This window comes from Doryrhamphus excisus, chromosome 11, assembly GCF_030265055.1.
Source record: "Doryrhamphus excisus isolate RoL2022-K1 chromosome 11, RoL_Dexc_1.0, whole genome shotgun sequence".
NCBI classification, from domain to species: domain Eukaryota; kingdom Metazoa; phylum Chordata; class Actinopteri; order Syngnathiformes; family Syngnathidae; genus Doryrhamphus; species Doryrhamphus excisus.
In genome coordinates, this window is record NC_080476.1 from 8,349,644 (window position 1) to 8,374,162 (window position 24,519).

Genomic DNA, 24,519 nt, shown 5'->3' on the forward strand with positions numbered 1-24,519 from the left:
AGCAGATGTTATGATATGAATTTTGAGATAATTGCAATGCAAAGTCATCAAAAATCTGTCCATCAGCCAAAAAGATTTGTTTAGAAATTAGCATGTTAATAGATACATGTTAATAGAATGAGTGGTTAGGAGCTCTGAGACCTGAGTTCGATTCCACCTTCGGCCATCTCTGTGTGGAGTTTGCATGTTCTCCCCGTGAATGCGTGGGTTTTCTCCGGGTATTCCGGTTTCCTCCCACATTGCAAAAACATGCTAGGTTAATTGCTGACTCCAAATTGTCCATAGGTATGAATGTGAGTGTGAATGGTTGTTTGTCTATATGTGCCCCTGATTGGCTGGCGATCAGTCCAGGGTGCACCCCGCCTCTTGCCCGAAGACAGCTGGGGTAGGCTCCAGCACCCCCGTGACCCTTGTGAGGATAAGCGGTATAAAATGAATGAATAATTAGGATGCATTGTATAGCAAATGACAGTGTATTAAAAGAATACCATTATTGCTATAATAGATATAATTCCCTCCAGGTATAGAAAAAGGATGTGATTGGATGATGCAGGTGTACCCTAATGTTGTGGTTGGTGAGTGTATACATAAACACTGTGACATTTTATCTGATCTTCCACATCCATTAGCTTGAGTCCGCTGGTTTTGTATATTTTGAAACATAGGGCCTCACACAGATTGATTTAGGTGTGTTTATTTTAGTCCAAAGACTAAATGTCTGACAACGACCATTACTATAAAAGCGTGACAATATTATACACAGCTGCACCACATTGATTTTTATTAGATTATATCCTTCTAGCTGACTTGTGTCATGCCAAGTTTCCATCATCTCATCAGTCCGGGTGAATAATTAAATGTTCACCGTTAACCGTTCTCCCGGGAGGCGTTTTTGTGAAACCAGTAAATCGCCAGCCAGTGACCTTTTTGTCGGACTGGTGGCCTTGTTGTGAATCCTTGTGCTCCTAAAAGAGCAACCGTTCATCCTAACAGCACTTTAATGAGGAAATACTGCTCCGTGGTCCAAACATACAGACATAATGGTAAGCATGAATGTCAGAAAACTCCACATTGGGATTGATATACATCGGGAAAGATTTAGCATGGCAGCGTTTTAGGATTTATCTTATAACACAACTTTTAAGCATGGAACAGATACCCAGGGAGGAAAATGCATTATTACTTCACATCATATTTTGCTGCACAGGCTTTCAATTGATTGATTGAGATCACCTCTGAAGCACTGCAATGATCACTTCCCAGGATAGAGGGGAATATATTTTGGCAAGGAGGTCATATTTTCAATGGAGTGGCATATTCCATTCATGAATTCTTTTTAGTATATCATTCTTCTTCTTTTCCCAATGGTATTCTCCCAAAGATGCTGTTGTTTGTTGTTGTGATGATGTGCGATTGGCTGTTATTTATACCCAACATGGAAACATCCCCATTTAACCTCTTGAGCTAGTACTTATATCTCTGTCACATCCTATCACGTCAGGATCTAATTTATTGTGCTCATGTCGCTGAAAAAGGAGTTCAGGTTTCTTCCACATCCACAATTTTTCTTTTTGTGTCCAAGGGAACAAAATGTCAATACCACACATTTGTTCACTCATTGATTTCACAGATGACAAATGTTTCAACTTCTGGCAGTAATTTCTTTTTTTTTTTTATGTTCTTTCTGCAGTCACATGAGCTGTGTGTGAGCTCATGTGCTTTTTGAATAACTGCATTTGAACTATTTTTAAAATATGATTTGTATGTACTTATTATAAACTCATAAAGTTGACTTCAGTTAATATTTTATGCATTTTTATTTACTTTTTAATATTTTTTTTTTTAACCTATACAGTAATCCCTCATTTATCACGGTTCATTCCTTACAGACCCGACAGTGATAAGTGAATTTCCACTAAGTATGAATTGGAATATTTTTACAGTTAGAACATAGAAAACCTGTATACGACCTTTTAAATAAGTTTTTTTAAACATTATTAGAGCCCTTTGCACATGAGGTAACACCCCTATAGTCACCTCGGACATCGATATTACTCATTTTAATAGGGTAGAAAATAAGACATATTACACAAAGATAGCATGTTAGCATAGAACTTGTTGTGTTTTTCACAGACTTCTACAGGAAGTTCCATCCATGTAATTTAATGGTGGCTGAACGATGCCTGTTCATTATTTAGCCTTTTTAGTTGGAATATTATTAATTAATATAATACATTAAGACATTAAACGCATTATGTCTTACAGGCAGATGCTTGAATGGTTGAATAATAGGCTTTACTCAACCATGAAACTTTGATAATTTCTTAATTTATTGTGAAAAACATGAGAATGAGGCCGCAAAATTGGAACTGCAAAGTGGTGAAGGATGACTGTACACTAATTTTAAGGTATTTTGAAATGATTAATAGTGATTTTTGGATGTGTTTAAGGAAGTACAATTATATTGCACCAGCTGAGTCAAGTGGCTGTTGTATGAACGTGACAAAAATGCAATAGGCTGGACATAAAAATATGACTTAAGTAGGTAAAATGACCCTTGTTTTGACTGTATACCGCAGTAACTGACATTATGTTTGCATCTGTGAATGTTCTGTGTGTTTTTTTCCTGTCTATAACACTTGTGTGCTCCTTCCCAGATGTCCTGATGGATACTATGGCCAGCGATGCTTAAACACTGAACCTCTGCGGTTGCACATGCCCAATCCTTTCAAAAGTATGTTCACTTGATATGAGCAGCTGAGAACAGAGACACAGTTGTCACTGGATTACCTCTGTGGACTCCCGCCAAAAAAACACCCCCCCACCCCCACACTCCAGAAACACCCGGTGCTCTTCATCTGTCTCTTCCTCTTCCTCCCTCCCCCCCCCCCATCTCCCTCTCAGGTCAACACGCACCGGGCCGTGCACAGTGGTGTCACCCATGGGAACGCTCTGCCTCTGCTGTCTGTTAGCTGAGCTGTTGGTCTAATTATCTGCCTCTTTGTCCCCCCCCTTCCCTCCCTCCCTCCCCATCTCCCTCTCTCCACACCTTTCTTCTATCGCACCACCCTTCTCCTCCCTCCTTTTGTGGCTTTCAGGTGTCCAAATGACTTTACTGGTGATCGCTGTCAAACCTACGTTATGGCACGTTTTTACCGTATGTCAACTTCCTCTTTAGTCCGACTCTGCTTGAGTCATGTGTGCATGTCTAGTATAGTATAGATTTGTGTAGAACGTGTGTGCGTCTTTTGTGTTGTGTTTGTGTTCTGCATGTAAGTTGGTGTGTGTGCATGTTTAGCCCTGTTTCCAGCCAGTACAGTCTATCTAGCGTGATACATTATTGTGGTACCCCCCCCCCCCCCCCCCAACATTTTACCTAGATTAGATGACAAAGAACGCTCGCTTCCTTACAAGAACAGAAACGGAATAGATAGAACACAGAACACGCCCATTATTTATGGCTTATGTCATCACACAGGTCTGTACTGTATCATGTTCCTATTCAATATTTACCGTACTGGAAACACATGAGAGATCAGGGATGGTGAACCCTACTGAACCTGACCGTCATATTAGAACCGATTCATACTGTTAATATCCGTTATCAGTTACAAATCGTACTTCACCGAATGTTGTAATCAGATGACGTCAATGACGGTGTACACTGATTATTTATACAAGGTATTATCCTTTTATTGCATAGAAAATAGTTGGCGATATCAGTGATATAATAAAGTATTATGTATTACATTCTGTCATACATTGACTAATCTTATACTCTAGATTGATAGCATTTACTGTATGCTAACCAGATGTTGTCTTTTCCTGGACATGTCCATATTTTCGAACCGGTTTGGATTTTAAAACATATCGTCAACATATATTTTTCCTTTTATTGCGACTCTTTTAACAAGTGGGGGGTAAGTCACTGTTGATGGACTACAATACTGATAGGGGACGTCATGCAAATTCATGTGAAAAAAATCTAAATACTTTAAGAATACAGTGAAGTGCAAAGTAAAGTATGAAACTCTGGACTAATACAATCAGTGAAATTATAAACTGACACTTATTTATGTCCTAAATATGACATAAATGACATATTTACAATGCAAAGGCCAAACTTGGACTTCTTTGAACTTGTTTTCTTAGCAGTAATTAAACAGTAATACAGTAATAAAGACAGTCATATTGTAATGTAACAAGTTACTGCCATTATATTTTTTACATGAGTCATGTAGAAAGAAGATATTTCCAACTTCTGAGCAGCCTCGAATGCAGCATGAGAGCCAATTCACGTGTTCTGAAAGCATGACTTATTATTCCGGATACTTCCTGCGCATCATTCAGTCAAGTTAAACTAGTTAAGCCTTTATTAATAACCAGTGCACAGTTAGGAACAATGCCAATCATTTATGTCTGAGATTACCATACGTTGAGTCCGTGTCCTGTCCTCACATGTCCATGTGGCTTCAATTCAACTTTCCAATTGACCATTTGACATAAAACTGACCATTTCTGTAGTTTCCACACACATCCATTGTTTGCCGTATGATAGCCGTCCTTGGTCCTGTGTTCATTCTCATCTTATATTAAATAGTAATGCACTCTGCTTAACATTCTAGTTTTTTTTGGCAGAGGAAAACGTGGTGTGTGGGAGAACACGGCGCTCTCTGCATTCAATTTAACTTTGCTGCAGCTGTGCGACGGCATCAAGGACAGAATTTATTTCTGGTTCTCATCCAGCTGCATGAGCACACACACACACACACACACACACACGGTAACAACTTAGAACTTAGGAATGATGAAAAACATCATATTTAATTAAGCATCAAGCGTTAGTATGATCTTTCAGCAGCAAATATGCATGGCTATCTCACTTTTATGCAGAGAAAATCCACTCTTTTAATCAGTGCATTGACTATATGACTATTAACCTGGGGTTCTTCAAACATGCTGATCCGCAGTAAAAATCCAGCCCTGCAAAGTCACATTCAAACATGATCGATGCAGCGATTAGCCTTCCAAGTGAACTTTAAAACACTGTTGATATTTCACATTTTCCACTCTGAATTATGACAATAAATCACTACTTCTCCCGGCGAGCATGCAGCCAACAGGCACACACAGGCACATGTGCACACGCATATCCATTCCGTACTTTAAGACCTGCTTCCTGCAGGGGCACCTCCCATCCCCGGGAGGATGGCTTTTGATCCTTTCGGACTAACGAGAGCGTGTCGTAGGAAAAGATGGGACTGGCTTGGGGACCGGAGATATGAACCCAGCTGATTGGTGCCGCCCTCTGATGTAACAACAGACTTGAACATTCGCTTGTTTTGACCTGCCTCTTCATGGGATGGGTGTGCTCGGAAACTGATTTTTTTTTTTTTTTTTTTTTTTTAGAAAGGTAGCAGGTAAACTAAATGCGTGTTTGTTGTTCCCGTCACAAATGAATTGATATAAAGTGAATTAATTTGGTCCGGGCTATTATATAAGCTATAATATCTACACAGGCTTAGCTTAAAGAGTGTAAATAACTCAAGATACGTAATAGAGAGCACAATCAACATTTAAAGAGCCTGCAGTGCTAGAAATGATGCTTCAAATTGTGTGGCGGTTGTCCATCAACATAACTGTTAATGCCAATGTTTTTTAAGCAGGCACTAAATTGAAACCCTTCAGTTTTGCAGACCACACACCCCACGACTATCATATAATCAACTGTTTAATGAATTGAGATGTTAATTGGAGCATTTACGCACCATTTCCTATGTCGCGTTTGTGTCAGTTCTATGGTTATCATCACATGTGTACCCGGTTCTGATTTTTTGGCACTTCTTTAATGATTGGTGTTGACTGTGTTGTCACATTCAGTCGTAGAAGAAGAAGAACACCTATTTGTGTGTGTTTGTGTTTGTGTGTGTGTTGCATGCTGCAGTGGCAATGTCCTGTCTTTAGATGTCACTAGCATTGTTGTCTGACTGTTACTAATTCAAATGTGTGTTGACTTTGTCCCACTATATGTCAGGAGGTGCCTCTTTTCATAATCTGCTCTTTTGTTTCTCTTTTGTTCTTCAACTTTCTGCAATGGCAGATCATCTTGGGATTGAATTTATGGGTATGGAACAACACATTTTGATTCTCCGTCCTGCATAGATATACTAAAAAGAATAAAATAAAAACAAACAAACAAAAAACTGACTGACCTGCATCCGTTCCATCTGTGGCGTGACCTGTGAATCATACCGTCCCCTCCATTAACCAATCAGTGGTCAGCCATACTGTAACTTGAAAGAATGTAAAAACCCTGCTCTCCATCAAACATGATTAACATGGATGCCATCAGCTGCACCTCTCATACATGTGCATTGACTCAACTGTTTGACTCACAGTAGCGCATTTTCCACTTTTTCATTTCCTCATTCCATCTTTAACAAGCATGATATATCATGTTTGTGGCTGCCAGATGCCTTTCAACTCTCTGCTTTCGCTTTGCATATGCCATCCTTTTTTGTTACTCGCAAGATTTAGAACCCGTGTCTTGCCTCACCCCGTCATTAGTACAGCTGAAATGTGCCTATGAGGTATAAGACGTCTGCACTGATTGATTTATCTTTCAAGTGAGTGGATGCTGATAAGAGCATGCATAGCTATATTTAGATCCTACGTTCATGATTCCCTTCTGTTTGCCACTATTTCCATCCTGCTTTTGACAGCTCTAATTCTCTTCCAGCTTTTCCAGAAAAGTGTTTCAGTGACTTGGGGCTACAGTGTGTTCTCACAAGAATTTAGTAGGGGATTGCATTATATTATGTTTTAACAGAACTACTGTCATCTAATAAAACCATCTAGTGTATGCTGTGATAGAAGGTCTCAACATCCATTCCGGTATCACAGTGCACTGCAAACACTGAAATCTACGCAAGATTGGAAAGTACTACAGTAAAAGTAGATAGAAGTAGTAGATAAAAGTAGATAAAAACGCGGGCGACTGTTAAAACTCAACTGCTAAAACTCAACTGTGAGTACCTGAAACCAATTCAACTGTTTTCCTAGCACCGGAACACATTTATGACACTACACACAAGTACAAGTCTTAAATGGCTTATTTACTGTGATTATGCCTACTTTATTGGGTAGTATGAGTTTAAAAGTGACTATAGAGGTGTTAGATCATATCTATAGGGCTCTAATAATGTTGTTTTATTGAGCACAAGTCACTATTCTGACTTCCAGAAGCAATTTAGTTTTTTTTTTTTTAATTCCGAGAAGGTTTAATACTAAATAAAAATATCCATGAGCTACTTTGTATACATTTTTGGGACACACATTATTTAAAATACTGTTTTGTGTGAAATTTTGTGAGAACAGGCTCACCGATGTTGCCCCCCAAAATATTATTATTTCAAAATCATTTATTGCCCAGAATGATGATGTTCATTGGAGGTCAAAACTCATGCAAACTCTTTTCTGGAAAAGCTTCCTGGTTTAAATGTGGTATTTGTGATGATGTAACACATTTATAATATGGTCAGGGTAGGTAAGAAGAAGTATACTTCACTAAGGAGATGTACTGTAGATATTTGGTGGAATGGAATGAAGAGACCGACTCACTGTCTTCTCTTTCCTCTGTCATTGTGTGTGTGTGTGTGTGTGTGTGTGTGTGTGTGTGTGTGTGTGTGTGTGTGTGTGTGTGTGTGTGTGTGTATGTGTGCGGCATGGTCAGAGGCAGAAGAACTCTACCAGAAGAGAGTCCTGACAATCACGGGTATTTGTGTGGCTCTGTTGTTGGTGGGCATCGTGTGTATGGTGGCCTACTGTAAAACCAAGTAAGTTCTCTTCATGGATGCATAACAAACACACAAAAGCAAAAAAAAACAGCAACCAATGACTTTTGTAACAGGAAACAAAGAAAGAAGATGCACAATCATCTGCGACAGAACATGTGTCCAGAGCACCCCAATCGGAACCTAGCTAACGGACCCAATCACCCAGGACCAGGACCAGAGGAAATCCCCATGGTAGATGTGAGTTAAAAAAAATAAATAACTTTTGGTTATGTGATTTGTCATTTAAAGATGCAGAAGCCAGGGTATATTAACTTAAAGCAAAAACATTAACTGGTTGTTGTGGTGGTGACACAATTGGTATTACAGGAACCTCTGTTTTTGTCATTAATCAGTTCTAAAAGGTCAGATGAAAACCCAAACATACAAAAACCAAGACAATTTTTCCCATAGGATGTAATGTAAATCCAACTAATCCGTTCCAGACACCAAAAACAAAAACAAAAATGACAAATACCGAGTTTGAATTCAACATTATACGTATTTCAGATTCTTTATCAACGTTCTCACTTGCAAACATTTTTAGCCCCATGGAGGGTTATTTAGCGGTCACACTTTAAAAAGAGGCCCCAACTGTATTACAGTAGACACCCTTCTAACATGTACACATTTTAATCTTATAGGATTATATGCAAACTGCATAATGCAGCCGAATGAAAGTGTACTGTACTGTATGTATCTTGACTTAGTACTTATCAAAGAATGTACCAGCCACTGAACGAGTCATACGGCCTGCGACGGAAGGATCCTTCCCTGCCAGCCACACCTCTTCCAGATCTCACAATTCTTCCACACGAGCCCATTCATCAACTCACAGGTAAGATTGTGTCAAGTGTGTATAATTGATAGAGGAGAGAAAATAAACTTTTTTTTTTGTGTGTATTATTGTGCATTGTCTCAGACCCGAGGAGCGGACGTGGAGCCTGGAACATTCGGATAGCGTCCTCTCTGACTCGCCGGGGATGATGTCATCATCAGTGGGGACCAGTAAATGCAGCAGCCCCGCCTGCATGGAGGCACGGGCCCGGCGGGCCGCACACTGTGCTTACAATGACTCCCATCGGCCGACACTCCAATATGGGGACTCCTTTGACTCTCTGGGAGATTCTCCACACAGCGACAGGTGGGACTTAGGCCCTTGTAAGCCCTCGGCAGTTTGTCATGCTAATTTGGGTGCTACATAAAATAAATTAAATGCAATGAAAATTGGATCTGTGTAAAGATAAAACAAGCTACCTGAGTCATAAGTGAGTATTAGCAACTTTTTTGTGTACGATTACGCCATTTTTTCTAGTAATATTACATTTTTTAAGAGACTCGAGTTCAATTCCACCATTGTCCATGAGATAGTTTGCATGTCCACCCCGTGCATGCGTGGGTTTTCTCCGGGTACTCCGGTTTCCTCCCACATTCCAAAAACATGCTAGGTTATTTGGCAACTCCAAATTGTCCATAGGTATGAATGTGAGTGTGAATGGTTGTTTGTCTATATGTGCCCTGTGATTGGCTGGCGACCAGTCCAGGGTGTACCCCGCCTCTCGCCCAAAGACAGCTGGGATAGGCTCCAGCACCCCCCGTGACCCTCGTGAGGATAAGTGGTAGAAAATGAATGAATGAACATCACCAGCTATTTCTGTGTCATTTTCTGTTACTGTTCTTGAGTATTGTGAGTTTACCTTGTTGACTGGCTTGATCCCAAACATCTCAGACATCTCACTACTCACGTGCATGCATAGCATCCAAATCAAATGAACAAGTGCCAAGCTGACAAGCTGCGTCTTGCATTTTCTACCTTTGTGCTCTTACTTCAGTCGTATACAGTATATGCCAACAGGATCACCCTACAGCATCCTACAGTATCACAACACAGCCCATCTAGTTGTGTATAAACAAAACATGTAATGTGGGCTAATTTTTTATTCATGGTTGTTCATATGCTTCTTCTTATTTCCTAGTCAGTACAGATTGGTGTCCTATCGCATTGTTTAGGAGTGGACCTGTTAGGTCACAGTAGTGGCGTGTGGCGCTGTGTCACTGCACCAGGAAAATAGTGTTAACTGCTACAATAATAATGTTGCTGTTGAGTCAAATTGCATGGTGAGTACAATAAATTTGTGTATGTTGGTAGGTCTGAATTCAAATGAAAGCCTCTCGCAACCCCCCAGGCAGTTTTATGTGCCTTGCAGGGGATGGGGGGCCGCCCCACTATTTGAGTGTGTCACATTAAGTGCATTGTTAGCTCCGACATGCTACGTGTTTTTTAGCTTTTTTCCTCTCTTCAGAATGCACAGAAAGAAAGACCTGTAGGGTCTTTATGGATGATGGGCAAAATTTTAAAAAGGTTCGTTATTCCATAAGAAACCATCTTATTCCAATAAGGGTGTGTCAAAGGTTTGCTTTTAGTGTTTAAAAGGGTTATTGCCAGGTGCCGAATATCATCTGAAATACCTCCTCTGCCTTAGGACATCGTTTTTTTGTGTTTTTACTACTCACGGATTAATGTTAAGATGACTGCTATATTATTGGCCACATTTGGAATGTATTTACATTTAGTAGTGTGTTTAAAATGTAAAGCTTTAATATTAACCACAATAATTGCTGTTTTTGTCATCTGCATCCCATCAGCATCAACTACAAATATATAAAAATACTTAATTTAAAAACAAAAAAAACGACCTTTAATAGACCCCTGGGGAACACCAGAGGATGATGGTGTTCACACAGCTGGATCACATCTGCGGTATACAACTGAAAGAGTTTTCAATTAAGCAACATCATCAACAGAGAATCATCTGTTCATGGTTACTTACACGAGGAATCCATGCCAGACTCGGGCACTTGATACTGAAATGTCAACACTTTATGCTTTTAAATTAATTCTCAAATGAAATTATCAATACTTTTGATACTTCAGTCATTTGAATGTATATCATTAACGGGAACACAGTGAAAAGTCACTAAATGATTGTATAAATGGTAGAATGTTGGCGAGGACTTTCTCGTGGCAGAGTTACGGGGTGGCCATGGCCACCCATGGTCACTCTATGGCCACCCTCACAGCTGGGGGACAATTTTGACAACCGTGGCTCTGTGATGCAGAACATTAGTTCAGCATTAGTTTCCGCTTTGACATATTTCACTGCAGCACACAACAACTGGACAGCTGGCTATTTAGTAGCGGAGCTGTCAATAAAAGCGCTAGGTAAGGTGTCCATGATTACGTTGGTCAGATTACGTTCCACTATGCTGTCTTCAGGCGAGAGGCAGGGTACACCCTGGACTGGTCGCCAGCCAATCACAGGGCACATATAGACAAACAACCATTCACACTCACATTCATACCTATGGACAATTTATTAATTCACCAAATAAGCTAGCATGTTTTTGGAATATCTATCACTATTTCTTCCCCTGTTTTTACGTCCTGCAGATACGTGTCAGCCCTAACGACACCAGCGCGCCTCTCGCCAGTGGATTTCCATTATTCATTGCCCCCGCAGGTGCCTACCTTCCAGATCACTTCGCCCAATGCCAGCCATGCCATGTCCCTCCCTCCAGCTGTCCACAACCCCTACCCTCTGGAAGACGACCAGCCACTGCTGCGCCGCTACCAAGTGCCCCTCCACGACGCCCAGTGCCAGGAGGCCTACCGGCAGCAGCGGCGCACCTATCTCAACGACAGCAGGGGCAGCCTGACCTCCAGCCCCTACCGGCTGGCGGACGACGAAGACTATGAGACCACCCAGGAGTATCTCTCCTCCAGGGAGCAACCAAAGAGAAGCGGGTCCAGCGCACCCGATAGCCGGCGCTGGAGGAGATCCAGACTGAACGGCCACGTGGCCCCCCGCGGATACGAGGCCTCTCGGGAATACGGCTCCCGGAGCTGCCTAACAGGAAGCGAGTCTGAGGAGGACGGCGAGAGCACGCCCTTCCTCAGTATGCAGAACATGAACGCTGAGCCGTCCACCATCTACAGGCCGGTGGACAGTCGGACTCCTCACTCGTCGGGGCGGCACAGTGGGCATGGCAACATGCAAACAAGACTCACACACTCCCGCTCCAAACCGGACACTACACCCCATTAGAGAGTGACCATGAACCAACAAAAAAAAATCAATATAGTATAGACCTGCATCTATAAGAAATATTTTTATTTTATATAACTGACAGATATTCTAAACAAATGAAATATTTATTTTCATTTTAGCAAAAGTTGTCTACTAGTTAACAGCAAAGACTTTTTTATAGGGAAAACTCTATTTATATGTACATTTTGATTTACAGCATAAAAAGATGTGCCAGTTTTTTCACGTTTAAAAAAAAAAAAAAAGTAATATTGTGGTGCCTTTTGCTGTTTGCAGATGCCAGAGGGCCAATGGAGGTTTTTGTAGCCTTTCTTATACGGACGCCTCATTTTTTTATACACATTAATTTGTGTTTTTTTTTTCCCCTCTCTGGTTGATCTTTTCCTTTCTTTCCGAGTTGCATCCTTTGAGGAGCCCACTTCCATTATCACGCAATATAAACCACTTTCATCACAAAGTGTATGTTTACATCAATGTAACTCACTCTGTAGGGTTGATCATTTGGGATCCAATAGAATGCCTGATTCATTAATACAATGTAGATCCTTTTTCTTTCTTTTATTTTGTCATCTGATTTTTGTGTGTGTGGAGCGAGTGTGCGCGTATGTCACTCCGCTTGCATGTGGTTGTTGATGCAGTGGCACGTGCCGGTGCAGAGATATACAGAACCAGTGCTTTATCAGAACCCCCTCCACCCACCGACCTCCCTCCAAGCAGACGCAGGTGAAGCTGCGGTAGGTTGTGTTATGTTACGCAGGTCATTGCTTGATGTGTTTACAGCTACCCCCACACCCCCACCCCCCCTCCTCTATTCCCAGCCTGCACCATAAAGCCCCCTCTGCTCCACCTCCTTGCCTTCTCTGCAGGCTTCCCTCATGTGAGAGCCTTTTTTTACGAGGCCCACAAACACCAAGCCGCTTGGCACAGGGTGACCCCTGCCATCGGAGGTGGTAGGCCAAACCAAAACACCGCATCTGTTTTCACTCAACTCCCCATACCTCATCATCCTTCTGTGTCCGTTCTGGTTTTTTGTGGTCTCTCTGTTAAAGGCCACACAGTGTCTCAGGATTTCCACCTCTCATGTTAACATGTCATACATACAAGTACAAAGTCAAGTACGGAAAAAACAAACAAAAAAACACGTGGAGTAGCTGTGCAAGGGATCATAAAATGCAAAAATATGCAAACTTTCTATTTTGCTGTTTGATGACGTCATTTTCTAAGAGGTGACTGTGGTGTGTGTGTGTGTGTGTGTGTGTGTAGTGTCGAATGAAAACGATGATCATATGCATATTTACACCAGTTATTTTACTCCTTTAAAAAAAAGCCATCTATCAAATTTGATTGTTTTTTTAATCACTCGGTTTAGAGCGCTTTCACTTTTCCGTGCACACTTCCAGTAAACGTAAAGTAGCATCCAAATAATGTCTCCTCCGATAGTACTGTGTACCTGCCGCTTTGTCTTATTGACAGATTTAGTCATGTCGAATCCAGTCTGATACTTTTGCAAGGAATCAAAACCATTAAGGCGCCCCCCAACCCCCCCCCCCCCAAGATAATTCATGTTTATTACTGTTAATCATTACAAATAGATGATAAAGATTTGTTCTGCACTTCTAACTGCTATGTGGTAAATGCACAGTGTGGTCTTGTTATAGAGAATGGTCTTTGGTCACATGTCATTTGCAGATACCCCCCCCCCCCCCCCCCCCCCAAAAAAAAAGCCACCAAGTTGAGGTCCTACCAGGCACTCCCTGCTAGTCTCCTCTATTTCCATTTTAAAAAGTCCACCTGACCCCTGACCTCCCCGCCTCTTGGCTTGAAACTCCTCTCCTCTGCATGTCCTCGTGTCAAGGTTAGATGGGTGCATGGTTTTAAAAAAGGAACAAAAAAATAAAGAAAAAAAAGAGAAAAGCAGCAGACTATTCTTTTCCAGACATTGGAAGTGTATTTCATTTAACATTCAGCAATAAAAAATAAGCCCCTTTCCCCTCCCTTTTCCTCCTCCCATGTCATTCCTGGAATATGCTAGAAATAAAAGAAACAATGCGAGATTGTCATAGATTGTAAAATAAAATGAAAAATGATTCCACCTGTTCATATGAGGAAAATAAATCTTTATTCATATCATTTTATGATGGAGTTATTTCTGCAAACGTGTGTGCTCTGCAACGGAATTTAATGAATAGGACTGTGCACAAAATGACACTTAATGAAAGAACACACGCATTTTACGATTAGATTATTTCCCTGCTAATGAATATTGCTTCACCGGAAAGATTACCGTCATAAAAACATGCATGTCGCATTGGCTTAAAGTCACCACTAGATAGCGCCGCACTTCTAAGACCATACCGCAATTTGTGGGAGGAAGTGACGTACTTGCTGAGGCACAGTTATGAGGAAAAACAGTGGATGTTATTGAAGTATCGTTTAAATATATACAGGGAGGTAGCAGGTTGAACAGGAGTGAAAGTGAAACCAGCATTACTGTATAATTCAAATCAAAACCAAATAGGAATAGTAGAATATGTGCACATGGATTACAGTGGCAATGCCATCCACCCTACAGTCAGACATTAACTTGCAGCAAATGTATGTGAGACGCCATGTCAGACGTATGTGAGTTCATGTTTACCATAGAAAGTGGAAAGCTTTGTCAAAATATAACTACAATGGCATAAATGATTTTAAAAGTTGTGACATGAAGAATGTTTATTGGGTGATTTATTAGCTAAGCCAGTAGTGTGCGCGTTGCTTTGAGTTGTAATATATCAAGTGACCGCTGGATGTCGTTGTTCTGCTACATTCAATTTCTAAACAGTGACTGTTGTTGAAATGGGGACTTTTTACACCAATTTGGGGGGATACGAGCATCAGATTGATTGATTTTGTAATGAAAATACACTTATTAGATAAATTACAACTATTTAATGTATAATCTTTGTATAAGGTGACCTGTTTTACCAATCTCAACCAAGGTTACTGCCCAAAATAAAAATGACATCATGTTTACCAGGTGACCCTAAATGCACCATGCACCAATCATACCTCAAAGGTGTCTAAATTTCCTAAAAGAACCACAACTGAAAGAACAATGGATGAGAGATGTTGTCAACATAAAAACAGGATAATTTCGATCCGTTTATGTTAACATTGTGGTATTGTCAAGTCACCATAAGCGTTTTTGCAAAAGCAAATGTTTGTTTGTGTCAAAATCAATTTAAAAAAACAACAACGAAGGATGGCGGGGGAGGGGTGCTTTAAAGGCTGGAAATTTAGGACAATTCCAAAGGCATTCCCAGAAAATGGGTAAAATAATTTTGCTGTCTGGGGGGAAATATAGTCAGGCAACAATTAAAACAGTAGTAACAGTTAAATATCTACACTGACCAGAGGTCGTTTTTTTTATCATAATTTTGACTTGTACCTCACAATTCTGACTTTAAACCTCAATTTTGACTTTTTACCTCATCATGTTTTATTTCAAAATTCTGACTTTATCTCAGAACTCTGACTTTTTATTACATAATTGTGAGGATTTATTTCATTACTATGACTTTATTTATTTAACTTTGACTTTTTAATTTAATATTTTTTTTAACTTTTTTACCACGTTGTTGACATTTAATTTCATAATTATGACTTTTTATCTCATCATTCCAATGTTGCAGCTCATAATTATGACTTTTATCTCTTAATTTTAATGTTGTAACTCATAATTATGACCTTTTATCTCATAATTTCGACTTGTATCTCACATTCTGATGTTTTATTGACTTTTACTTATGATGATATTGACTTATATGACTTTGTTATCTCAGAATTATAACTTGCCATCTCATAATTTTGATGTTTTATTTCATAACTATGGCTTTTTATCTCGTAATTTTGTCCTTTTCTATTTATGGGCTGTGCTGTGGGCTCGAACCAAGGTCCTGAGATTGGAGAGCCCAAGGTTTTGAGCGAAAAGCCCAGCCTGCCAACTTGACCTTTAAGGTTTAGGGAATGAGAAGAGACCATAGACATGTAGGAGCATTTTACTGTACAAAGTACAAAACATTGTGAGTCCATAATATGTGATTGTCTTCATTGTGTTGACCTGTCTAAAACAAGCATCGCAGTCTCAAAATTCCAGCAGTCACTCAGGAAAAGAAACTCTTACGTATATGACAGCAATAAAAGAAAAAAAGCAGCACTCACTCTATTTCCATTAACATGCAATCCAATACAGTATCCAATATCATGATGCCTTCAGGTGATTTGCTTCAGGAGGTTTGCCTGGGTGTCTTGCAGAATGACTGCTTCCTTTGGGGATGTTTTGCAGCTTCTCCCAGAACCCCTGACAATGCATACATTAACATTAACTTAGTATCTATTTTTGTTATGTGAAATAATAAAGTCCACTTACCTGTCCTCCACATCTTGTATCGTGTCAGGGAGTGGTGACCCGAGTGTCTCTGGGAGGAATATGGCAGCCACACCACTGATGACGGGAGCTCCTCCGTAGATCAAACCAGGCAACCAAGGTGTGTAGTCGCCGCTCAGAAGCACCATGGGGGCCACCATCGCTCCCACACGGGCCATCATTGATACCCAGCCCATTCCATTCTGCCTGAGGTGTAAAGACATTTACTTGACATTGTGCCTATTGATCAGGGCTGTTTATTGGACATGTAATATTTATAGTTTTCTCTAATCGGATTTATGATATTATTGGATTTACTCTTTGTCCGCACTGTTTATTCCGAAGAGTGATCCAGATAAAGGTGTAATAATCCGAGTTTTACCAGGAGTTGTAAAAGGGGCCATAAGTTACTAAACATGGTTTCTCCCAGCAGAGGCATATTTAGGCTTGGCTTATGTTCCTCAATTTAAACACTTTTTGGTTCCAAAATATAACACTTTTATAGCTGCATGGTATCTGGGAATTGCCATAATAGGCTGTGACGCGTTTGTTTGTATAAGATAACTCTTATCCTCCTGACAGCAGAGTTTAAAAATGTGTTGCCTGCGCTGTTATTTTTCTAACAAATACACCACCTGGTGCCGCTGTTTTTAAACCCCAAAGTTTGACCCCATATATCAAATTGACTTGAAATTCCTCACATACTCACTCCTGTTGTAAGAGACCAGTCATGTTGTTTGGTGTAGAGACGGTGCCACTTAGGAAAAGACAGGAAGCAGAACTGGAGGTAGCAGAGATGAGGATGCTGAGGTTCTCATTGGGAGTGACCAGGATGGATAGGATCAGGAACGAGTACATCAGAGGGACATTAGAGGTTTATGGATGTAGTGAAGGAGGACATGAGGGTAGTTGGTGTGAGAGAGACAGATGCAGAAGACAGGGTTGGATGGAGGAGATTGATTTGCTGTGGCGACCCCTGAAGCGAAAAGCCCAAAGAGAAAGATGAAAAAGCTCCTGTTGCAAATTCAATCAAAAATTGAGCATTATTATGAGTAAACTAAAACCAAAACTAACTAAATGCATCTATATAGCCTAAAAGGTAATTATAGTGTGATGATATTTTCCTTATTCCAGTGATACCAAGCTCTCTTTTACTTGGCATCGTATCAGTAAGGAAACCGGTTCAACCACTTTGTTCAACCCTCATCTCCTAGGCCATAAAGGGAATCTTTTGCTAGTTAATCTTTATCTTATGATTTGACCTCTAACCTGTAGCAGCACCCCCCCACCCTGTTCCGACAATTTGTATACCATATTGAAATAATAGATACTGATTGCAGTTTTCCACAAGGAGTCAGAGTCTGCGTGTTGCAGCTATTTTATATTCAGAGTGAGACATAATATAATTTGAGACATTATGTAAGCAGTCAGAGTGGCCTGTCAGTCTGATTATCCGGCTCACATAGTCAAGGAGAAAAGTCCTCAACTGGGGTTGTGATTGCCTTAATGAGCTTAAGTTCAGGCATACTTTGTGCACTAACGTAAATAACATTTTTTTTCAAACTAGCATTTGACTTACCGAATAATGGTAGGGAAGAGCTCTCCAGCATAAAGGTAACAGCAGTTGAAGGAAGCGGCGAGGCAGCCTTTACCAATCACAGCCAGAGAGGTACGCACCGTCTGTTGGTCTGTGTACGAGTGCAATGACAGTCAAGTCACTTAACATCTTATTAGTAATACATACAGTATTGCCACCATGTTGGACTTGTGCATGGCAGGTTTTACACTTGGCTTTTTTGGACTACATGCTGGATTCATCCAACATAGTTGGATATAAGTCCTGAAGTAGACTTTGGAATGGACTTCTTGAATAAGCGTGATTCTATCAGAGATTTTAAACGCACTCTGATATAATCAGATACTCATTACTATCAGATATCAATATCTGATTCGGACACCTGTAGCCGTTCACTCCAATCTGAATGAAGTCAGAGACTATGTATATATGTTTATTTGAATGTTCTAAACTCCTGTTTCAATGCCAGTGCTGCTGCCCTGAGGTATTGTCATCAGAGCATAGGTCTATGTCCGGGGTGTCCGAAATGTGGAATATTAAAAACAAAACAAAAAAAAACACTTCATCAAGAAATAATTAAAAAAATTTTTTTGAAAAAAACAGTTTTTTAATATTAGGAGAAATAAGTCATGATGTTACAAAAAATAGGGAATTTGAAGGGATACATTGCTACTATTATTTAAGAAAATGTAGCTATATAATGTAATATAATATATATTATATATGTATATAATATATATAATGTAGAAAATATATAAGAAAATGTTTTGCAATAGAAATTAAATAATAAATACATTGAAATATTAAAGAAAAATATCTTATTTTCTAAAATTGCATTCATGAGAAAAATAGGTCAGGAAAAAGTTATTACATGATGAGAATAAAGTCAAAATGTTATCGTAATAAAACCAAAATGATGAAATATCTTGAAAAACGATAGAAATGAAAAAAAACAAGCAAAACAATTGCATAATTAAAGATTAATTGCTGAACTGCAAGCTGTTTTTTTCTGGAAATATAAAGCACATCTACGTACATGGGTTGGTGTACAAAATGGTGTACAAAGAATGTACACCTAGAATGGTGAAGTTAGCATGTCATTACCATTGAATCCCTTCAAGTGGGCTACTTTTACAGTGACAGTTGGATTTGAATGTGAACTGAGCCTGAGGTCACACCGCTTTTCCACCATTTTGCTCCTTTTCTTTGTATGGCCATCTTTGTGTTGGACTAGTCATGCTCGCATGCATCCAGATTGATTTTCATACCATAAGGTACCAGCAGGTTGGCCATGATGGTGACTCCGGCAATGATGAGGGCACCACTTTGGGATGGACGACGTCCTATAAAACTCATGGACACGGTTATAACAACCTTGGCGGGAATGTCCACAGCGCCAAAGATCACTTGGATTAAGTAGATATCCACCCCAAATTTCTGGAGATCCATAGCTAGTCCATAGTAAGCAAAACTTGTTGATAGCCTATGGAAGTAAAGACAGTTCGGGTTTACTACGGGTAAAGCTTTTTTGGCTTGAATTTTACATTAATCCACATAAAGTGCTTGAATACCAGACAGCACTGAGGCAGACTGTCATCTTCCTCATGGTGGGAGTGCGGAACAGATCCAAGACTGTATAGGTACCCTGTGAGCATGACATCTCTTTCTTCATTGACTCCTGCAGCATCTAAACTCAACGAGAAAATCATCCATACTGATATTCATTTGAAATATTCACCAAAGAAATATATAGTGGGTTTTTTTCTTACTTGAATGTCAATTTTGTCTCCTTCTTCATGACGTCCGTTAATTTTTGCCACACTTTTTAGGTTCTTGATGGCCTGGTCGTAGTTGCTGCTGATGACCAGCCATCTTGAAGATTCATGAAACCACCTGAGTGACAATTTGTTCATATTTTTATTTTATTTTATTTTATTTTTTTTTTGTTCATATTATCCAATATGATACTATATCCATCCATTCATTTTCTATACCGCTTATCCTCATTAGGGTTGCGGGTATGCTGGAGCCTATCCCAGCTGTCATATAAGACAGTTTATCTTGTTTCAGAGCATAATCTATGACAGACAGGAAGTGACGTTGAGAGTTCAGTGTTGAGTTTAAGCTTGTTTTGGGCTAAGGCGGCAAAAGTAACAATTATGATTATTATGATTATTGTGATTATTGTGATTATTGTGATTATTGCGATTATTGTGATTATTATGATTATTATGATTATTATGATTATGATTATTATGATTATTATGATTATGAGGGTTATTATTATGATGATTATGATGATGATATTATGATTATTATGATTATTATGATTATGATGATTATTATGATGATTATTATGATGATTATTATGATGATTATTATGATGATTATTATGATTATTATTATTATTATTATTATTATTATTATTATTATTATTATTATTATTATTATTATTATTATTATTATTATTATTATTATTATTATTATTATTATTATTATTATTATTATTATTATTATTATTATTATTATGCCTGGCCACTCCAAATTGTCCATAGGTATGAATGTGAGTGTGAATGGTTTTTTGTCTATATGTGCCCTGTGATTGGCTGGCGACCAGTCCAGGGTGTACCCCGCCTCTCGCCCGAAGACAGCTGGGATAGGCTCCAGCACCCCCCACGACCCTCATGAGGATACGCGGTAGAAAATGAATGAATATAAGAATTGTAAAGCGTTGTGTTTACTGAATCTATGCAAGTTTCTGAGTTGCTCATCTCTATATGGCTCACCATGCATAAATGAAGAAGACATAGAAGGGCGAAGACACAGCCAAAGTCAACCACCTCCAGTCCCGAACAAAGTAAGCAATGAGCGCCAGGATTAACTGTCCCACCGTGTAACAGTAACCTGTGAGGGTCCCCACTGCAGTCCTCACATGGGTCGGGATCCACTCCACAACTTTTTGGGAGAAAAGCCAATCATTTCATGTTAGATGAAGAAATATAATTTGTATTTTTCACAGCCAAACTTACTGAGTGAGAAGGTGTTGAGGCCCACGCCTGACAGAGCCATTCCGCAGACAAAGCGACACAGGCAGAAGACGGGGAAGGATGTGGCGAAAGCAGCACACGTCCCAGACACCGCCATCAGCAAGTGAGCAATGAGCAGCAGAATGCGTCGGCCAAATCTAACATGGAGAGTCAGCATAGATCACTATCGTACGTAAACAGGCTGCTCGTTCTTGTGTAATGGTACAATCGTAAATTAAGATTCATGTTTACTTGTCTGCAGGACTTCCCAAGACAATGGATCCCACAAGAACACCACCCATGTAGACGGTTTGGCCCATTTGCTTCAAAGAGCGTAGATCACACACCAAATCCCACTGAACACACAATATAACACACAACTTTTAAGAACCCCTGTAATAATCCAATCCAGGCAAGAACTGTAGCCATACCTCATTTATGATAGTGGAGGTCATTTCAGTCATATTATAGGACCATCCATCAGTACATTCCTGCAAGCCAACGTCAGCATCAAATTCTTCCTGCTCCTGTGATTTTAAGGTACCATTCCTCCCCAGAAGGTGCCACTGTGGAGCAGCGTAGCGTCGACAACGCTGATGCTTGCCAGCTTGATCCAACGGCACTGTGATTGCCAGCGCTTCTTGTGGGGTGAGCTGGTATCGAGAGAGATTTGCGTGCGCCCTGCAGTAGTGAGGAGGCACGGCCGCCACAAAGTTCTGCAGCAGGTTGTGACTGGCCATCAGCAGCACCGGAATACATAGCAGGGTCACATGCAGGACCTGGAAGCGGCCCGTACTGCCTACCCGCTCCAGGAGGTCACCAAACGCCATTTTTAAGAAATTGGGAATTAATTCTATGTTTACAGGCCTCCACAAGTTGCACCGGGGAGTTCTAGTCTAGTCTGATGAGCATTCCCCAAAGCACCTGTGAAAATATTTGCATAAACAGTTTTATACTAAAACAATGTAACATTCAAATGTATTAAATTCATAAAAATACACAGCTAAAGTCGCATAATAATCCAGAGGCTAAACTCCTGTCCTGCATGATGCATCCACACATTGTACATGGCTCAGCTCAGTTGGTACCTAAAAAGGGGAGCTAATCTAAATTAGCTCCACAAGAGTGATTTGTATTTGTCTTTTTGTGAAGGTACCACAAAAGGATACGAGTGATGGCAACAAGGAGAAAGGTGATGACACCAATAGGAAACTAGAAACTCACACAGGTATGTGAAAGTGATACATGACTCTCTGTCCTGGCACCTCAGTATACTATTTTTTTCCTTTACTTGCAAGTACAGTATGTAAGGAGTGATACCTGATGTTCTTCTATACATGTACCATCTAAGCTACTGCTATAAACTGATGTAAAAACGAGAGCATTAACTTAAATCTCTTTGTAGAAAAGCACTTAAAGAAAGTAAGTACTATTAATATTTCATTACAGTGCAGCTTTGCCACATCCAATATGGCGGCGATGTTGATTTTACGTATATGATCTTTTTTCAACAGCACTTCCTGTTTTCCAGCATGATGTGCTGTGCTCTCATTGGAAATGGCTAATACGCTACATGTTTAGAACTCACATATTTGTTTGTTATTCTGCATTATTCGTTGGTAGTGTCTTGTCTGTTGTTATCTACTTGTGTGATTTTTTAGCACTTTAAGATACAGTGAGTAAGAATGGTATGTGGAATATTAACCTGACTGCGATTAGTAAGCTTGTTATTTGTTTGTTGCTATGCTTACTAAGTAACTTACTTATTTTTCACAGAACTTTTGAGTGACACATCACTATTTAGTGATGTTTGTGGTACATGGACTTTCATTTAAGGGAAGATCCTGATGCTGATATAACAATACTAATAATAAGTAAAAGGTAAGTACATCATTTATGGTTTTAACTTCTTTTTACACTTGCATGACAGATAAGACTGTTATAAAACATTATGGATGCTATAATTAAAGTACCTACTTTTTGCACTTGTAAGACCTGAATGTTACTTAATTGTAATAGGAAGAGGCTGACCTTGGAACTGAAATATGGTCTAAGATGTATTCCCAAGCAACAGCACGGTTCCTGGTGCTGATTCCATTTTCATCTATGCTGGAAGCACTTACCTGCAGAAATCCAGAGGAATGCTGTCTCAGTGTCCCAACACCTTAAAATCACTCACAGCCACATCAAGTCAAGTAAAATAGCTGAAAGGGCCAAAACAATGAAAAGGAAGTTGCTGCTGCATGTTCATGCAAATAATCTGCTTTCAAATTTTCTCCCCCTGAACTTTGGATTATTGAAAATGCTATGGAGGGCGGCTGCACGGGGTATTAGCAGCTCACTCGGTTAACACTGAGGTATAATGCAGAGACTTAGTTTAGGAGCAAAGTCTCAAAGAGGGATCCAGTGGGCAGATACTGCATGTTAGTTTGGCCCATTCCCACTCCATGCTCCTCATTGGTTACTTAATGTGTGTGTGTGTGTGTGCACAAAAAACATTGTCTTGAAATGTATTATTTATCATTGATTCCACCAATAAAATGCCTTTTTAATCATGTAATGTTTTAATAGGAAAAGAGATACCAACTAAATATATTTCTCACTGTAATAGATAACTGAGGACTATTTGGAAAAACTGACATGTCAAATATGTGCAAATCTGCATAATATTAACCGTCATTTTTGTAGATAAACGTTTTTGACTTTTTGTCCTGCTAAATAGTTCTGAGGAATGCATGCACTTGTGTAATGATCAGCATGAGATGTCAGGCTGAATAAAGCAGCAGGTGCACCAAACCAAATCAAAGCAGAACAAAAAAATATGTTGTTTCAGCTGTGAGAATCACATCCAGTACCGATTCGTCCTTTTAAACTGCTTTTGAATGGCCTTTGAGTCCCTAGAAGTAAATAAAAACCTTCATTATCTTTTACGATTGTGGTTTGTAAATCTGAGTGGCATCATACTGAGAGGTGCTGAAGTTGATATAATAAATAATAGATCAATAATACATGGTCACAAGGTGCAGGATGGCTAAATGACTTTTGTTTGTTTTGTTTGTTGACTTTGGTTTGTTTTCTGTTCCTTTAGCTCATGCAATCATGATACGGGTATTGTAAAACGTGAGTTTGAACTTTAAACTTGTAAAATCAGCCATTAGTCTCGAAGAAGACATGCTGTTATGCATTTTATCACAGCGGTCAAAAGCTATGTTGTCGTTGCATTAGCAATAGTGATACATTACTTAAGTCCTCTTCTTGTACCTGTCGCTCTGTTAATAGTTACAGACACAAGTGTGCTCATACTGTATAACTTTAACCCATTGTCTGAACTGGAAGTCAAGCACCATACACATACAATTTGATATAACACTGCTCTCAAAGCACAAAACATATTTTATTCCCGGACAGCCACATATTATTATCAAATAAATGACATCATTTTATTGTAATTTCCAGTGTTGTATGTACCAATGATTGACAGGATTTGTTGACGTTTTCCTAACTTTTGCTGACTGGATCACATACAGTGAACGCACATCTGAAGTCAAGTTTGGTTGACTGTGTGAATATA

General features: G+C 39.6%; 2 protein-coding genes and 2 long non-coding RNA genes across 5 annotated transcripts in view; 3 read left to right on the forward strand and 1 right to left on the reverse strand.

The window, feature by feature from the left end:
- nrg2a (neuregulin 2a) overlaps positions 1–13,611 on the forward strand; it is a 99,444-nt gene extending 85,833 nt beyond the window's left edge. The window contains exons 6-12 of the mRNA XM_058087116.1: positions 3,099–3,157; positions 6,101–6,124; positions 7,733–7,835; positions 7,910–8,033; positions 8,543–8,670; positions 8,755–8,976; positions 11,284–13,611. Coding sequence (XP_057943099.1) covers positions 3,099–3,157; positions 6,101–6,124; positions 7,733–7,835; positions 7,910–8,033; positions 8,543–8,670; positions 8,755–8,976; positions 11,284–11,938 — 1,315 coding nt within the window. The 3' untranslated portion in view covers positions 11,939–13,611. The remainder of the gene's footprint in view (positions 1–3,098; positions 3,158–6,100; positions 6,125–7,732; positions 7,836–7,909; positions 8,034–8,542; positions 8,671–8,754; positions 8,977–11,283) is intronic.
- Positions 13,612–13,639: 28 nt separating this feature from the next.
- Positions 13,640–20,179, forward strand: LOC131138939 (uncharacterized). The gene is made up of 4 exons (XR_009132174.1): positions 13,640–14,533; positions 16,378–16,467; positions 19,607–19,674; positions 19,752–20,179. It is a non-coding gene; the product is annotated as an uncharacterized LOC131138939 (long non-coding RNA).
- Positions 15,963–23,340, reverse strand: slc22a6l (solute carrier family 22 member 6, like). 2 transcript variants are annotated; one of them, XM_058088327.1, is made up of 11 exons: positions 23,072–23,337; positions 21,380–21,872; positions 21,201–21,304; positions 20,952–21,106; positions 20,709–20,877; positions 19,692–19,815; positions 19,494–19,609; positions 19,191–19,405; positions 17,926–18,034; positions 16,350–16,553; positions 15,963–16,280 (listed from the first exon to the last, which is right to left on the reverse strand). In XM_058088327.1, the coding sequence occupies exons 2-11, from the start codon at positions 21,776–21,778 to the stop codon at positions 16,193–16,195; spliced, it is 1,683 nt and encodes a 560-aa protein (XP_057944310.1). In that variant the 5' UTR covers positions 21,779–21,872; positions 23,072–23,337; the 3' UTR covers positions 15,963–16,192. The 2 variants fall into 2 exon arrangements, 1 of the variants encoding a protein (XP_057944310.1); XR_009132171.1 differs by lacking the exon at positions 15,963–16,280 and adding an exon at positions 17,056–17,322 and having other exon boundaries at positions 16,416–16,553; positions 23,072–23,340.
- Positions 20,608–23,725, forward strand: LOC131138938 (uncharacterized). Its single transcript, XR_009132173.1, has 6 exons — positions 20,608–20,779; positions 20,942–21,137; positions 21,211–21,673; positions 22,101–22,176; positions 22,725–22,829; positions 22,968–23,725. It is a non-coding gene; the product is annotated as an uncharacterized LOC131138938 (long non-coding RNA).
- Positions 23,726–24,519: the final 794 nt, after the last annotated feature.

What these genes read in the sequence shown, in the direction of transcription:
- slc22a6l (XM_058088327.1), bottom strand. Translation starts at nt 21,778, where the DNA reads ATGGCGTTTGGTGACCTCCTGGAGCGGGTAGGCAGTACGGGCCGCTTC. An exon ending in GAGACAAAATTGACATTCAA is followed by an intron (nt 19,610 to 19,691) that starts GTAAGAAAAAAA and finishes CGTTGAGTTTAG; the next exon opens with ATGCTGCAGGAGTCAATGAA. An exon ending in CTCTTCCCTACCATTATTCG is followed by an intron (nt 16,554 to 17,925) that starts GTAAGTCAAATG and finishes TTTACACCTCAG; the next exon opens with GCAGAATGGAATGGGCTGGG.